Source organism: Eleginops maclovinus, chromosome 2 (genome assembly GCF_036324505.1).
Source record: "Eleginops maclovinus isolate JMC-PN-2008 ecotype Puerto Natales chromosome 2, JC_Emac_rtc_rv5, whole genome shotgun sequence".
NCBI lineage: Eukaryota > Metazoa > Chordata > Actinopteri > Perciformes > Eleginopidae > Eleginops > Eleginops maclovinus.
In genome coordinates this window covers 20,017,656-20,031,845 of record NC_086350.1, presented here as the reverse complement: position 1 = coordinate 20,031,845, position 14,190 = coordinate 20,017,656, and the positions used below count along the sequence as shown (strand labels likewise).

The following is a 14,190-nucleotide window of genomic DNA, read 5'->3' as shown; positions in this document are numbered from 1 at the left end:
ATGTGAAATATATACATATTTGGAATACATTGAAAGTATTTAAACACTTTACACTGTTGAATGAGGAGGTATGGACAGATGCATATATTATGTATAGCAGATGTATATGGCAGATATGTATAATATATAGATATGTGTACTATAAACAGATATGTATGGCAGATGTGTATAATATATATATATATATGTATGTGTGTACTATAAAAAGATGTGAGTAGACATTCACAGAACTCAGGAGTTCAGCAGTCTTATAGCCTGTGGTATAAAACTGTCTCTGAGTCTGGTAGTCTTGGTCCGGATGCTGCGGTACCGTCTGCCAGACGGCAGCAGACAGAAGAGACTGTTGCTGGGGTGATTGGGGTCCTTTAATATCCTACCGGCCTTCTTCCTACACCGCTGGGTGTAGAGGTCCTCCATGGATGGCAGCTCCGTCCTGGTGATGTGCTGAGCAGTTTTCACCACCCTCTGTAGAGTCTTACGGTTGAGGGCGGTGCAACTGCCATACCAGGCGGTGATGCAGCCAGTCAGGATACTCTCGATGGTGCACCTGTAGAAGTTGCAGAGTATCCTGGAGTCCATGTTGAACTTCCGCAGCCTGCGGAGGAAGAAGAGCCGCTGTCGAGCCGTCTTGGATATGACCCTGGTGTGATGTGTCCATGTCAGGTCCTCACTGATGTTTACCCTGAGGAACCTGAAGCTGCTGACTCTCTCCACAGGAGTCCCGTCGATGGTGATGGGTGTGTGTGCCTCTCTCTGCCTCTTCCTGTAGTCCACAATCAGCTCCTTTGTTTTGCTGACGTTGAGATGGAGGTTGTTGTCCTGGCACCAAGATGTCAGGGCTCTGACCTCCTCTCTGTACGCCGTCTCGTCGCCGTCTGTGATCAGGCCGATGACGATCGTGTCGTCAGCAAACTTGATGATGGTGTTGGAGCTGTGTGTGGCCACACAGTCGTGCGTGAACAGGGAGTAGAGGAGAGGGCTGAGCACACAACCCTGAGGGGCTCCGGTGTTGAGGGTCAAGGTGGAGGATGTGATGTTCCCCATCCGCACTGCCTGGGATCTGCCCGTTAGGAAGCTCATGATCCAGTCACAGAGGGCGCTGTTGAGCCCAAGGTCCCTGAGCTTAATGATGAGCTTGGAGGGCACAATGGTGTTGAATGCTGAACTGTAGTCAATGAACAGCATTCTCACATAAGTGTTCCTCTGGTCCAGGTGAGAGAGGGCAGTGTGGAGGGTAAGGGAGATGGCATCATCCGTGGACCTGTTTGCTCTGTAGGCAAACTGCAGGGGGTCCAGTGAGTCAGGGAGGGAGGAGGTGATAAAAGGTTGACTAACCGCTCAAAGCACTTCATGATGATGGAGGTGAGTGCAACTGGGCGGTAGTCATTGAGGCAGATGGGTTTTGTCTTTTTGGGGACAGGGACAATGATGGACTCTTTAAAACATGTGGGGACTACAGACTGGAGCAGTGACCTATTGAAAATGTCTGTGAACACATCTGCCAGCTGAACTGCACACACCTTGAGAGCACGGCCAGGGATGCCATCAGGTCCAGGAGCCCTGTGTGCGTTGATCCTTTTCAGAGATCTACACACATCTGCACTGGTTAAAACCAGTGAGCAGGGATCCTGGGCCTTTTGTGCCTCCACAGCCGGGGGCTTCTCAAAGCGTGCATAAAATGTGTTCAGTTCATCTGGGAGAGATGCAGACACTTCCTCAGCACCACTCGTTGTCCTTTTGTAGTCTGTTATTGTTTTTAGTCCAGACCACATATTTCTGGCTGTTGAGCCCTTGTAGTTCGACTCCAGCTGGTCCCTGAATTGTCTTTTCGCACTGCTAATAGCTCTCCGGAGTGCATACCTGGAATTCCTGTACTCATCCAAATCACCGCCGCTGTGCGCGATGGCCCGTGCTTTAAGTTTAGCTCGGACCTCGCCGTTTATCCAGGGCTTCTCATTTGGGAATGTCCGTACAGTAATCCGCGGCACGACGTCATCGATGCATTTGCCGATGTAGCAAATGACCGCGTCAGTGTGTGTGTTTATATCGTCCTCCTCAAACACACACCACTCCGTGATGCCAAAGCAGTGGCGGAGAGCAGAGTCAGACTGCTCGGACCAACGCTGCACTGTCCTTGTCACAGGTCGGTCCCTCTTCAGTCTCTGCCGGTAAACGGGGAGCAGAAGAAGAGATATGTGGTCTGACTTGCCGAAGGGGGGGGCGGGGGAGGGCTTTATATCCATGCCGGAAAGGAGTGTAAACATGGTCCAGTGTATTTCCACCGCGCGTAAAGGGTGCTATTGTACACAAGCCTTTATAAACAGAGCACACTTTGTGAAGCACTTAAAAGCACGTAAGCACCCAGTGGCCCCTCAAGTGCACACAGTAGAGACACAGAACACATTCTGTATTTTTTTCTAGACAATACTGAACACCAATTGCAGAGCGAACTGGCACCTGGGAACTTGGTATGTATTCTAATGTGTGTGATGCTGAAGGCTTAATGCCTAACAAGATAAAATAGTTGTGATGACTTGTTGAGTACTTATAGATATCACTGAAAACATTCAGTAATAGTTGCTTTTATTTGCATGCCTTCGTGGTTTTGGGGAAGTGGGATGTCATTTTTTTCACTCAGAGCCACTAGTCTTACTGTTTATTCTTACTTTTTCTTCAAGGAAAAAGATGCTTTCCTGAGAAACACCATCGAGGCAGCAACATTTTTGATTGATTTTGTTGATTATTTGTAATAATCATAAGTGATTATTTGTTTAATTAGTTTGCTGTGATTATTATCTTTTCTTTATATCTTTTTCTGTTATTTTTATATCAACTGTTCATTAGGTTGTTTAATAAAAATATGATGTTGTGGCAGTGCTTAATTTGTAAATCATAAGGTGCCGGAACGCAAAGTACATGACAGCTCAGGGATGACGAGACGCGTACAGGTCCCGGAACGTATACATAAAAGGTGCTGAAAACAACATGAAAATGTCCACTTGCAACGCTGTGGGACATACAAGCCTCGATTTCAAATAGTATCCATGGTATAAATGTTATGACGATAATTTACAATTATTTTAGGATAGTACGCACAACGCACAACAACAACACATCACCACAGGTGGGACTTCAGTATACAGCCAGCAATCAATTTCTCAACAGGTTTAACGTGTAAAAAAAATATCTATTATTCAAAGATTGGCACGGCGGCCTATTAATAGACAGTATGTTTGCTCACCATATTTAGTTGTTTAAAACACCCCACATCACGAGCATGTCCGGATTGTACGACGGAGTATAGGGCCACATATGAAGAAAAAATTTTTTTTTGCCGTGACGAGATTAAAGTCGACACGGCGACTTTAAAGTCAACATGTCGACATTAAACTCGAAATGTCGAGAATAAAGTTGAAATATTATGTCGACTTTAATCTCGACATGTCGAGAATAATCTCGACTTTATGTCAATTGACACTGAAAACTATTCAGAGAGAAAGCAACCGCTCCACAGGTGCAGTTTGAGTCACGCATGGTTCTTACACTAATCACCACACTGTGGTTCTGCGCTAAAACAGCGAGGATCTCTTTATTGTTAAATCCAATTCGGAAGTATAATTTGACCAAATGATCTACACAAGCCATTTCGGATTCAGTGCAGGACCTGTGGGAGCGGTACTATGTCTCCCAACTAATTTCAACTTTATTCTCGACATGTCGAGTTTAATCTCGACGTGTCGAGTTTAAAGTCGCCGTGTCGACTTTAAAGTCAACATGTCGACTTTAAAGTCGCCGTGTCGACTTTAAAGTCAACGTGTCGACTTTAAAGTCGCCGTGTCGACTTTAATCTCGTCACGGCAAAAACATTTTTTTTCTTCATATGTGGCCCTAATACTCCGTCGTAGGATTGTCCTCCATCTCTTTTTTTCTACTTTTACTGCGTGTGTCTGTGGCAGTTCTGTGTCCTTTGGCCACCCAGGACCTCACGTACGGGACTGGATTGAATTTAGCCAGGGGGGGTCCAACAAGATTTAGGAAGAGTAAAGATGACATGGTGGATGTGAGCAAAGAGCTACGGTTGGGAGTGCAAATCAAGTCCATTTGTGAAAATCCGCGCTCACATTCAGCACTTGCAATTGGAATGCTGTTGACAGCAACAAGTAACTCCATCAGCTCATCGGGGGGGTCTTTGCCATCTGAGTCTCTGTACCTTCTGTAGGCCCGTATGACTGCGCGCGGGTTGGCAATGTTGAAGCGCTGACACAGTGACTCGACCTCAATCTCTCCATACAGCGCACCTGCGTCCTCGGGCCAGTATTGTGCGTAAAGCACCTTCAACTCCTCAATGAACTTGTTATATCCAGTTTTATCTGGCATCCGGCCTCCTTGAGATAACATACGGTCCTCCAAGTTCTTGGCCACAGTTAGAAAAAACTGCTTGGGGTCGAGTGATCTGTCGCTTGATTTTCCTCCATTCAGCGTGATGCCATGGAAAGAGTTTTCCTCAATTCCCCTTTGGCTCAGTTCAGTGTAGCGACCTGGCCGATCCGACATGGCCTCAAGTACCCTGATTTCCCGACAAATTGACTTGTGTGCTGAAATGATGGTAATGTCTCGTTTTTGAAGCTCGACTGAGAGCTCAGATAATTCTTGCAATGCATCGCACATTATGCCTAAATTGTTCACAAACGCATGCGAAGATAAGCGCATAGCAAGCCCACTGTATGTTTGCTTTGTGACACTGTTACGGGAGGGATCTTCTGATGCAGTTTTGAAATGCTTGTAAAGTGCTGGGTAGTTCTTCCACACTGCTTCAACGGTTCTAAAACTTGATGCCACCCATCTAGTGTCTAAAATACGACCTATTTTGCATAGCTGGACATCCAAGCTCTCAGCTGACTCTCTCGGCTCCATTCGATTTTTGTTAGATACAGTGCATATATCTTGTCCATCAATATTTTAAAGTGATTTATAGCACCCATCTCTTTCACTACGTCTGCGACTGCAAGCTCAAGCCTGTGGGCTGAGCAGTGCCACACAGTAATGTTGGGAAACATGGCCTGGAGCCGACTCGCCACTCCGCTTTTACGCCCTAACATAACCGAAGCACCATCACAAGTTACTCCAATGAGGGTCTTAGAGAGAAAATCCTGTGTCAAATGCAGGCGCTCCAGAGCAGACAACAGTTTGTGGACAATACCTTGCGCAGTTAGATCATCTACGAGTTCAGTAAAAATGTTTGTAGGCTTGTCCATATCGGGCAACTGAGCCCTAATGTATATTATCAAGCAGCTCTTTTTGCTTAAACTGGTTGACTCATCCAGCATTACACTGATTTTGGGAGTGCACTGTACTATTTTTTCAAACGGTTTTCTTTTCATTTCTTCAGAAATGTGTTTCTGTATGTTTCCACATGCAACATTGGAATGTAAAATTCTCCCCATATCGAGTCCATTTAATTCTTGGCAATCAATCTCCTGTTCGAAGCCATATGCGGGACGGTGGCGTTTAGCCTCCTTGTACGCCGTGCGAAATACGCGAGCTGTAGTGGCCATCTGTTCAGACTGACTATTAATTATAGATTGTCCTAAAGTGTCCACTTTTGCCTTTTCGAGAATGTTTGCTGCTGCTAGGTGAGCCTTGGTACGGGCATGTTCAAATACCTTTTTTCTAAGTGCGCGTTGCTGTTTTATAATATCTGAAGCAGATGAGGTTACTGTGCATAAAACCCACTCTTTTGCCAGTTTCCCATCCCTGACCTGTCGCTGGACGTCCCACACTCCTCTACGCTCTGCTCTCCTACTGACTCTTCCTGCTGTAAGCCTGATGTCGCGGTTCCACTTGCCTGCCGGGCTAGTTGATGCCAGGGTACCCACCGGTTGCTGTTGGTGGTCCACCTGGCCGACGGTAGCTGGCTCCTGCTCCGGCTGGCGGTGAACCTGATCCGCTGCTGACACGGTGCCAGCCTCCTGCCCGGGCTTGGCTAGCTGTCGGTTAGCTAGCTGGCTAGCTGTTGCGGCGCTAACCTCCTCCTGGTTTTGACCATCAACATGACCGCTGCAGCTGCCCTCGTCGCTGCTTGTGGAGGCTTTTCTGACTCGTTTTGAAGTGTCTATTACCTCTTCCTTCTTTTTGAAGAAAGACAGTAAATTTAACTGTCTTTTTGACATGCTTGCATTTAATTAGTTTCTTCCTCTCTGCGAAGTGCTCCTCATGTGGCGAATTTCAAAAGTGAACGCGTTTGTCCGTTGGTCCAGCTTTTCAGTGCGTCAACACAGATCTCCGACTCTTTCAAATCTTAATCTTAATAAACGACATGAAATTCTTGGGATTTTTTTCTGTAAATTAATATCTGTATATTTTATTTCATTTTAACCATTTTTTTATTTTTATTTTTTGTGAGAGGTACCGGATCTGCCCAAATAGGTGCCGGAACACAGGGTGGCCAAAATGAAGAGGTGCCGGATCCTGTTCCGGCAGGATCCGGCTCAAATTAACCACTGTGTTGTGGCCTTCTGAGTCTGGTATAAGTTAATATACAAAGCACATTCAGCTTGTCAATATAGTCTGTCTACATTGCAATGAGGAAAATGTTTTTGGTAAATGTAAAATGTTACACAATGTGTCATTAGCATAGCAGGATGGGTAGTAACTATATATTAACAATGACATAATAAAATAAAAGTTTTAACATTTATCAAAATAGACGGATGACTCATCACGATATAAGTAACGGACTACTACTGCAAGCAACAACAAAAAAAACAGCAGACTTAATCGAAAAGGCTGGCAATTAAATTGGCATATATAACCTTGTATAACATAACTCATACATTCTGGAAGTATGTTATAGATGTTTAAATAACTACTTCTTCCTGCAAATATGAGACTTTTATTAAAAAAGGTTCTATCCATCCATCCAGCCATCCATCTTCTCCCACTTTTCCGTCAGGGTCGCGGAGGTAACAGCTCCAGCAGAGAGCCCCAAACTTTCCTTTCCCTGGCCACATCAACCAGAAATTCCAAGACGCTCCCAGGCCAGTGAAGAGATATAATCCCTCAACCTGGTCCTAGGTCTACCCCTCGGTCTCTTCCCAGCTGGACGTGCCTGGAAAACCTCCCTAGGGAGGCGCCCTGGTGGCATCCTCACTAGGTGCCCAAACCACCTCAACTGACTCCTTTCAACGCGAAGGAGCAGCGGTTCTACTCCGAGTCCCTCCCGGAGGACTGAACTTCTCACCTTATCCCTAAGGGAGATGCCAGCCACCCTGCGGAGAAATCCCATTTCGGCCGCTTGTATCTGCGATCTCGTTCTTTCGGTCATGACCCATCCTTCATGACCATAGGTGAGGGTAGGAACGAAGATGGCCCGGTAGACAGAGAGCTTTGCCTTCTGGCTCAGCTCTCTTTTCGTCACAACGGTGCGGTAAAGCGACTGCAGTACTCCTTCACTTGGGCTAAGGCTTCATTCCCTACCTGGAGTGGACAGTCCATGCTACCGAGGACACGGACACAGCTCTCGCTTTGAGAGTACAGAGATTGGATGGCCCTGAGTAGAGACCCCCTCACCCCATACTCCCGCAGCACCTCCCACAGTATCTCCCTGGGAACCCGGTCATACGCCTTCTCCACAAAGCACATGTAGACCGGATGAGCGTACTCCCAGGCCCCCTCCAGGATCCTTGCGAGAGTGAAAAGCTGGTCCGTGGTTCCACGACCAGGACGAAAACCGCATTGTTCCTCCTCAATCTGAGGTTCGACAATCGGCCGGACCCTCCTTTCCAGCAGCTTAGAGTAAACTTTCCCGGGGAGGCTGAGTAATGTGATGCCTCTGTAATTGGCACACACCCTCTGATCCCCCTTTTTAAAAAGAGGAACCACCACCCCGGTCTGCCACTCATTCGGTACTGTTTCCGACTTCCACGCAATGTTGATGAGACGTGTCAACCATGACAGTCCCTCAACACCCAGAGCCTTCAGCATTTTTGGGCGGATCTCATCCACCCCCGGGGCTTTGCCACTCTGGAGCTGTTTAACTACCTCAGTGACTTCCCCCCGTGAGATTGGAATTGATCCCCCTTCATACTCCAGCTCCGCCTCTAACATAGAGTGCGGAGTTGTTCGATTCAGGAATTCCTCAAAGTGTTCCTTCCACCGCCCTAACACACTATCAGTTGAGGTCAACAGTGTCCCATCCTCACTGTACACAGCTTGGATGGTTCCCTGCTTCCCCCTCCTGAGGTGTCGGACGGTTTTCCAGAACAACTTTGGTGCCGACCGAAAGTCCTTCTCCATGGCTTCTCCGAACTTCTCCCACACCCGCTGCTTTGCCTCGGCCACGGCTGAGGCTGCTGCCCTTCGGGCCCGTCGATACCTTGCAACTGCGTCAGGAGTACCCAGGGATAACATATCCTGGAAGGTCTCCTTTTTCAGTCGGACGGCTTCCCTGACCACCGGTGTCCACCAGGAGGTTCGAGGGTTACCGCCCCTTGAGGCACCTAAAACCTTGAGACCACAGCTCCCCGAGGTTCTGCTTTGGCAATGGAGGCTTTGAACACCGCCCACTCTGGTTCAATGTCCCCAGCCTCCACAGGGATGCCTGAAAAGCTCCGCCGGAGGTGTGAGTTGAAGGCCTCCTGGACATCGGACTCCTCCAGACGTTCCCAGTTCACCCGCACTACACGTTTGGGCCAGGTCTGTCTAGAGGCTTCCCCCGCCACTCGACCCAACTCACCACCAGATGGTAATCAGTTGACAACTCCGCCCCTCTCTTCACCCGAGTGTCCAAAATATGCGGCCTCAGGTTCGATGATACGTTAACAAAATCGATCATGGACCTTCTGCCTAGGGTGCTCTGGTACCACGTACACTTATGAGCATCCTTATGTTCGAACATGGTGTTTGTCATGGCCAATCCATGACTAGCACAGAAGTCCAGTAACAAACCACCACTCCGGTTCAGATCAGGGGGGCCGACGCTGACGCTGTGCGTAGAGGTGAGCCCCACCAGAGCTGACGCTGTTCGTAGAGGTGAGCCCCACCAGATCCAACTGGTAACGTTCCACCTCCCGCACAAGCTCCGGCTCCTTCCCCCCCAGAGAGGTGACATTCCACGTCCCCAAAGCCAGCTTCTGTTGCCTGAGTCTGGTCCGTCGAGACCCTCTGATTTCACTGCCACCCTTCTGGTAGCGCACCCGACCCCATCGTTATAATAATACTGCATGAAGAAAAAGATCTAGGGGAGGAGTCAAATGTTTGACTCCTCCCCAGGTTGGTTACCGCCCCGGTCTGCGGCCGGCAGTCAGAGGTACTTGTCTCATTTTGCATCACAGTCTAAGGTTTCTGTTTGTAATTGTATTTTTCTCAAGTAAGCATGGACCCCTAAAATACGTCTTATTGCTCATTTCATCTGCTCAGTGCATTCGCCAGTTTCCTATTACGTATAGCTAGTGTGGGGCCCTCAATAATGTTTGCCATATTGATGGACACTGGAATGTTAATGGACATGGAAACTGTATTATTTTTCTATGGGCACTGTAGTGTTTTTTTGTATTTGATAATTTGTAATGTTCTGATATATGTGTCAATCTGCAATAGCAACTATAATATTTTAGTAGGTCAAGTTATGGTTGCAATGTGTAAGGCTCATACAGGCACTTAGGGCAGCTTAAGGGTCCTTTTAGGTGAAGACGTAGGAGGGGCACAGGCGTCACTCTTTAGACCTAGCCAACAGTATGTAGCTGTGTTGTAGAGATGTGCTTGTGTTTCTGTATTTCCACAGTTGAGCAAAAGTAGTAAAAAGATGCATTAAAGTAGTGGCAGAGATGTAAAACGAATGTGTAAGAGTAACAGACTAACGGTACTGTACATAATGGGATCTATATCCGAGTCTACAAGTAAATGAGTAATAAGAGGGTGTCGTGTGAAACAGTGCTTCACCTGGTCGCTAATATGGGAATCAACAGTGTAACCTTCGCTAATATTAAATGCAGTAACCTCTTGTAGCTTGCTAGAGTATAAGTTGCGTATTTGTGCAGAACAACGTCAGACTGAATGTGTGTTTTGCTGGTTGTTAATGCAAGCGGGCATGTGATATTTTATGTTTTATGGAAGTTTAACAGTGCGGGTGAATGTTGATAATGTGCGTCACTCGTTAGACCTAGCCAACAGTATGCAGCTGCGTTGTAGTGGTGTGCTTGTGTTGCTGTATTTCCACAGAACGAAAAGAAGTAAAGAACTATTTGCACGCCTGGAAGTCCCTTTTGTGTCCAAGTGTGCAACACTAGTTTTGTAGTGTGTAATGAGAGAGAGGCAGCAAAAAATAGTAGTGTACAATACCATAACAGTGCAATGCTGTGTACAAATTTGATTTCAATGCTTTAGTCTGGGTGTTTTAAATATATATAAATTAGGAAATTAAAAACACTCTTCTGTGTTTTGTTTTTATGTATTAAAAACAATAATAAATGGTGATTAATCATGCTTAACATAATAGTGTTTGTATTTTTGGGAGGGGGGCATAAAACACATACATGTGTGGTGCTGTATAAAAAATAAATGCCTGACACATTTGTGGGGAAAAAAACTACATTATAACAAGATTTCTGAAACCTTTGCATGAAGTGGGACAATTTTCCCGCATTTGGCAATAGCATCGATAAAACCAATGTCACAGAGAACTTTGACAGCCCTATTAGATAGATAGATGGATGGATGGATAGATGGATGGATGTGGTATAACCAAAGCAAGCTTCAGTAACAGTTTGACAACCCTCAATAAAAACAATTACAAAAAAATAAACATAACCAGCATGAAGTGAGGTTGAATCTGATCACCTGATGTGTCCTCTACAGGTGGCTACTCCCCTGCTGTGTTGTCAGCAGCCTCTGTCACCACAGTCCAGCTGAGGAAGCTCCACCATGCTGTCCTCCCCAAGGGGAAAGGAGGACGCTCCTCCTCGAGTGGAATAGCGGCAACAGTGTTTGGTGCCACAGGATTCCTGGGGCGATACGTGGTCAACAGGCTTTGTGAGTTTAACATATACTGTGCAATATGGATGTAAAATCACTTCCCACACGACAATATTTGCTTCATCTTCAACACATTTGTTTATTTACTTGAGCTGGTGCTTGAAAACTTCCCCCCATGCGTGCTATATCACCTATAAAATATAATCTCAGCTGTGATCACGTGTTTGAATTCAGTGGCTGACAAGAGCTGATTTTTAATCTTGCATATTTTAGTTCTTGATAACCAGACAACAATATAAAGAAAACCTCCAGAAAGGGCACATATATTTTGGAGTCTATCACTGCAGTTCATTTAAATGTTGGTATTATGTTTTTGTAAGTATTGTTGCATCATATTCCAAGTAAGCTATTCAAAAACAAATGACCCCTGTGTTCTCCTCTCTTAGCTCCTTACTCAAAGATCTGATTGCATGCGTTTATCAAATGATGATTTGCAGGTCGGATTGGCTCTCAGGTTGTAATCCCTCACCGCTGCGATCAGTATGACGTCATGTACCTTAGACCCATGGGTGATCTTGGACAGCTCCTTTTCATGGTGAGATCAACACGGACACACAGGAATCTTGCAGGAATAATGTAAATAAGTGCTCGATATAAAAAACTATTTTGAGCCTTAAATGAAATGCAAACTCGTTGTCTCCTTTCGGTCTCTTTGCAGGAGTGGGATGCCAGGAACAAAGACTCCATCAAACGGGCTTTGGAGCACTCTAATGTTGTCATCAATCTGGTGGGCAGAGAGTGGGAGACAAGGTATAGTTGGTTAAAAATACCAGCCAATACCAGTGTTGAGCATTACAATTTGGCCAATGTTAATATTTTTCTCTTTATTTTTTTGTACTAGGGAAGTAACATGTTCATAAACCCTACATCACACTTAATTTGAATGATCACAAAATCATCACACAAATGTACTGAACTATGATTAATTCATTCATTCATTTTGTGTATTTCTTGGGAAAAATTACATCTGTCATTTTAATGTTGTTCTATTGGCCGATGTACTGCCTCTGCATCAGTGCATCCCTAGATTTATGTTGTATTTTGTTGTTCACATGAAATAGAATTAAAGCTGTCTCTGCGATGTTAGTAAGAGAACAATGCTGAATGGCCGTGAGAATTGAAGGTAAACATTCACAAGCAAGTATTTTTGCTCTTTTTGTTTAAAGTAACTATCGCTTCGAGGATGTGTTTCCTGACGAAATCATCATGAAGCCCTCAGAGATGTTTGGCAGGGAGGACAGGTTCTTAACTATTTTGCTAGGCTATTGAGTGGTAAAGCTTGAATGGCAGTGTGCCAGTCTCAGAGAAATACATCTTGGTATTTTTAAAGAACAGCCTGGAACAGTTCGAAGAGTTTAACTCAATGTTATGTATTGCTTCAAATCTTTTTCAGACATGCGTTGGTTTGGCAATGCCGTTCCACTCATATCTCAGGGGAAGAAGACCGTGAAGCAGCCTGTTCATGTAAGTTTATTTAAAAGGAATACACTATTCTGAAAGCTATCCCTTTATAACACATTTAAATATCCAGCAATTGCTAAGCATCTGAGTCTCTGTTAAACGCCTAACTTCAAGTTAAGTTGCCTTAAGACGGAAGGAATTTTCCAAGGAGAAACAGTGTCTTGTTCCCTTTGTTTGTCTTGAGGAAATGATAGACAGTAATAATTAAAAAAAACAAAACAAACCTGACTTAACCGTCTCTTTCCTCCTGCAGGTGGTGGATGTGGCCAAGGCCATTGTCAATGCAATCAGAGACCCGGATGCTAATGGAAAGACATACGCTTTAGTTGGGTAGGTAGTGGTCAGCCCTTAAATAATCCCTTTGTTTGAAAACCTTGCTCTGGGAGTAAAGCAATCGTGAAAGTCTACAGTAATAACACAAAACAAATTATTTACATATTTAATTTATGGCAAGATCACTCCACGCCATTATAACCATTAGGTCAGATTTAGCCTTTGTCCACACAAGAAGGGGAAAAATAAAAAAGCATCTCACTATGCAAAAAACACTCCTTCTGTAGTCCCTAAGGTTTCTGTCCTGAAGAAAAGAAGTTGCCATAATTATAATAAACAGAATCACACTCAGTCTGGTTAGTGTTGCCTGACTTTAAGTTTATTTTTTTTGTGTGTGGTTCCAGTCATTTTGCTCAGCGCTACTGCTTATTACTTTTATTTTCTGTACTCGCCATGAACTGTCAAACTCAGGTTAATCTCACCCCGCTCCGACGTAAGCGTGACGTATTTGGTTCTTGGATCTTGCTGGGCATCCAAGTGTGGTCAGCTAAAATCAGGTTATTGGCGCTTAAAGCCGGCTCTGCTGCAGCGAGAACACGAAAAACCAGATCTTTATCATCTCCAGGTCCTGCTCAAGCTCCGGATCGGGGGTTGGTCGAATAGCGGCAATAGTGTAAACACAGTCAAGTGACAAAAGCAATTATGTTTTCAAATAATGTGGAAATGAGTGATGCAAGTGTCTGAGAGGAGTACCTTGTGTGTAGGGTTTGTCCCTTGAAGAATGGAACACCTTTTTCCAAATATCTTGTCGTCTGTGGTTAATTACCTGCATTTGTAAGAGTCAGCAAAGACTTGCATGGAGGGCTCTCTTCTGTAACTGTTTTTTCCCCCTCTTTTTCAAAGTTCTGCTGCTGGTTTATAGAGCATTGAATGGTTTTGTCCCAAAATACATTTCTGATCTCCTGCTACATTATGAACCATCCAGAACTCTCAGGTCTTCTGGGGCAGGTCAGCTTTCTGTCCCCAGAATTAGAACTAAACAAGGAGAAGCAGCGTTCAGTTATTATGCTCCAAATATCTGGAACAAACTCCCAGAACCCTGCAGGTCCGCTGCTACTCTTGAATCCAGGCTGAAAACATTTATTTTTGCTGCTGCTTTTAATTGAGCAGTTCTGATGTAACATTGAACTGTAGCTTTAGTTTGCTTTATAACTTTTATTCATGTGTATTATACCTGTTGTGTTTATTTTATTATTTGCTTTTAAATGACTGTTTTTAAAAGCTCTTTGAACTGCCTTGTGTTGAAAGGTGCTATATAAATAAACTTGCCTTGCCTTGCCTTGCCTTGCCTCGCTCCGTTGACTTTTGTGCACACACATCCTTATCAAGCTCCGGAGACAGCGGATGCCGTCTCCAAGGGGGAGG

General features: G+C 45.1%; 1 protein-coding gene across 1 annotated transcript; it reads left to right on the top strand.

Annotated features, from left to right (window-relative positions):
• Positions 1–10,721: 10,721 nt before the first annotated feature.
• Positions 10,722–13,905, top strand: ndufa9a (NADH:ubiquinone oxidoreductase subunit A9a). Its single transcript, XM_063906815.1, has 7 exons — positions 10,722–10,734; positions 10,855–11,028; positions 11,469–11,566; positions 11,690–11,781; positions 12,198–12,272; positions 12,420–12,495; positions 12,746–13,905. Exons 1-7 carry the CDS (start codon positions 10,722–10,724, stop codon positions 12,824–12,826), a joined length of 609 nt encoding a protein of 202 aa, XP_063762885.1. The 3' UTR covers positions 12,827–13,905.
• Positions 13,906–14,190: the final 285 nt, after the last annotated feature.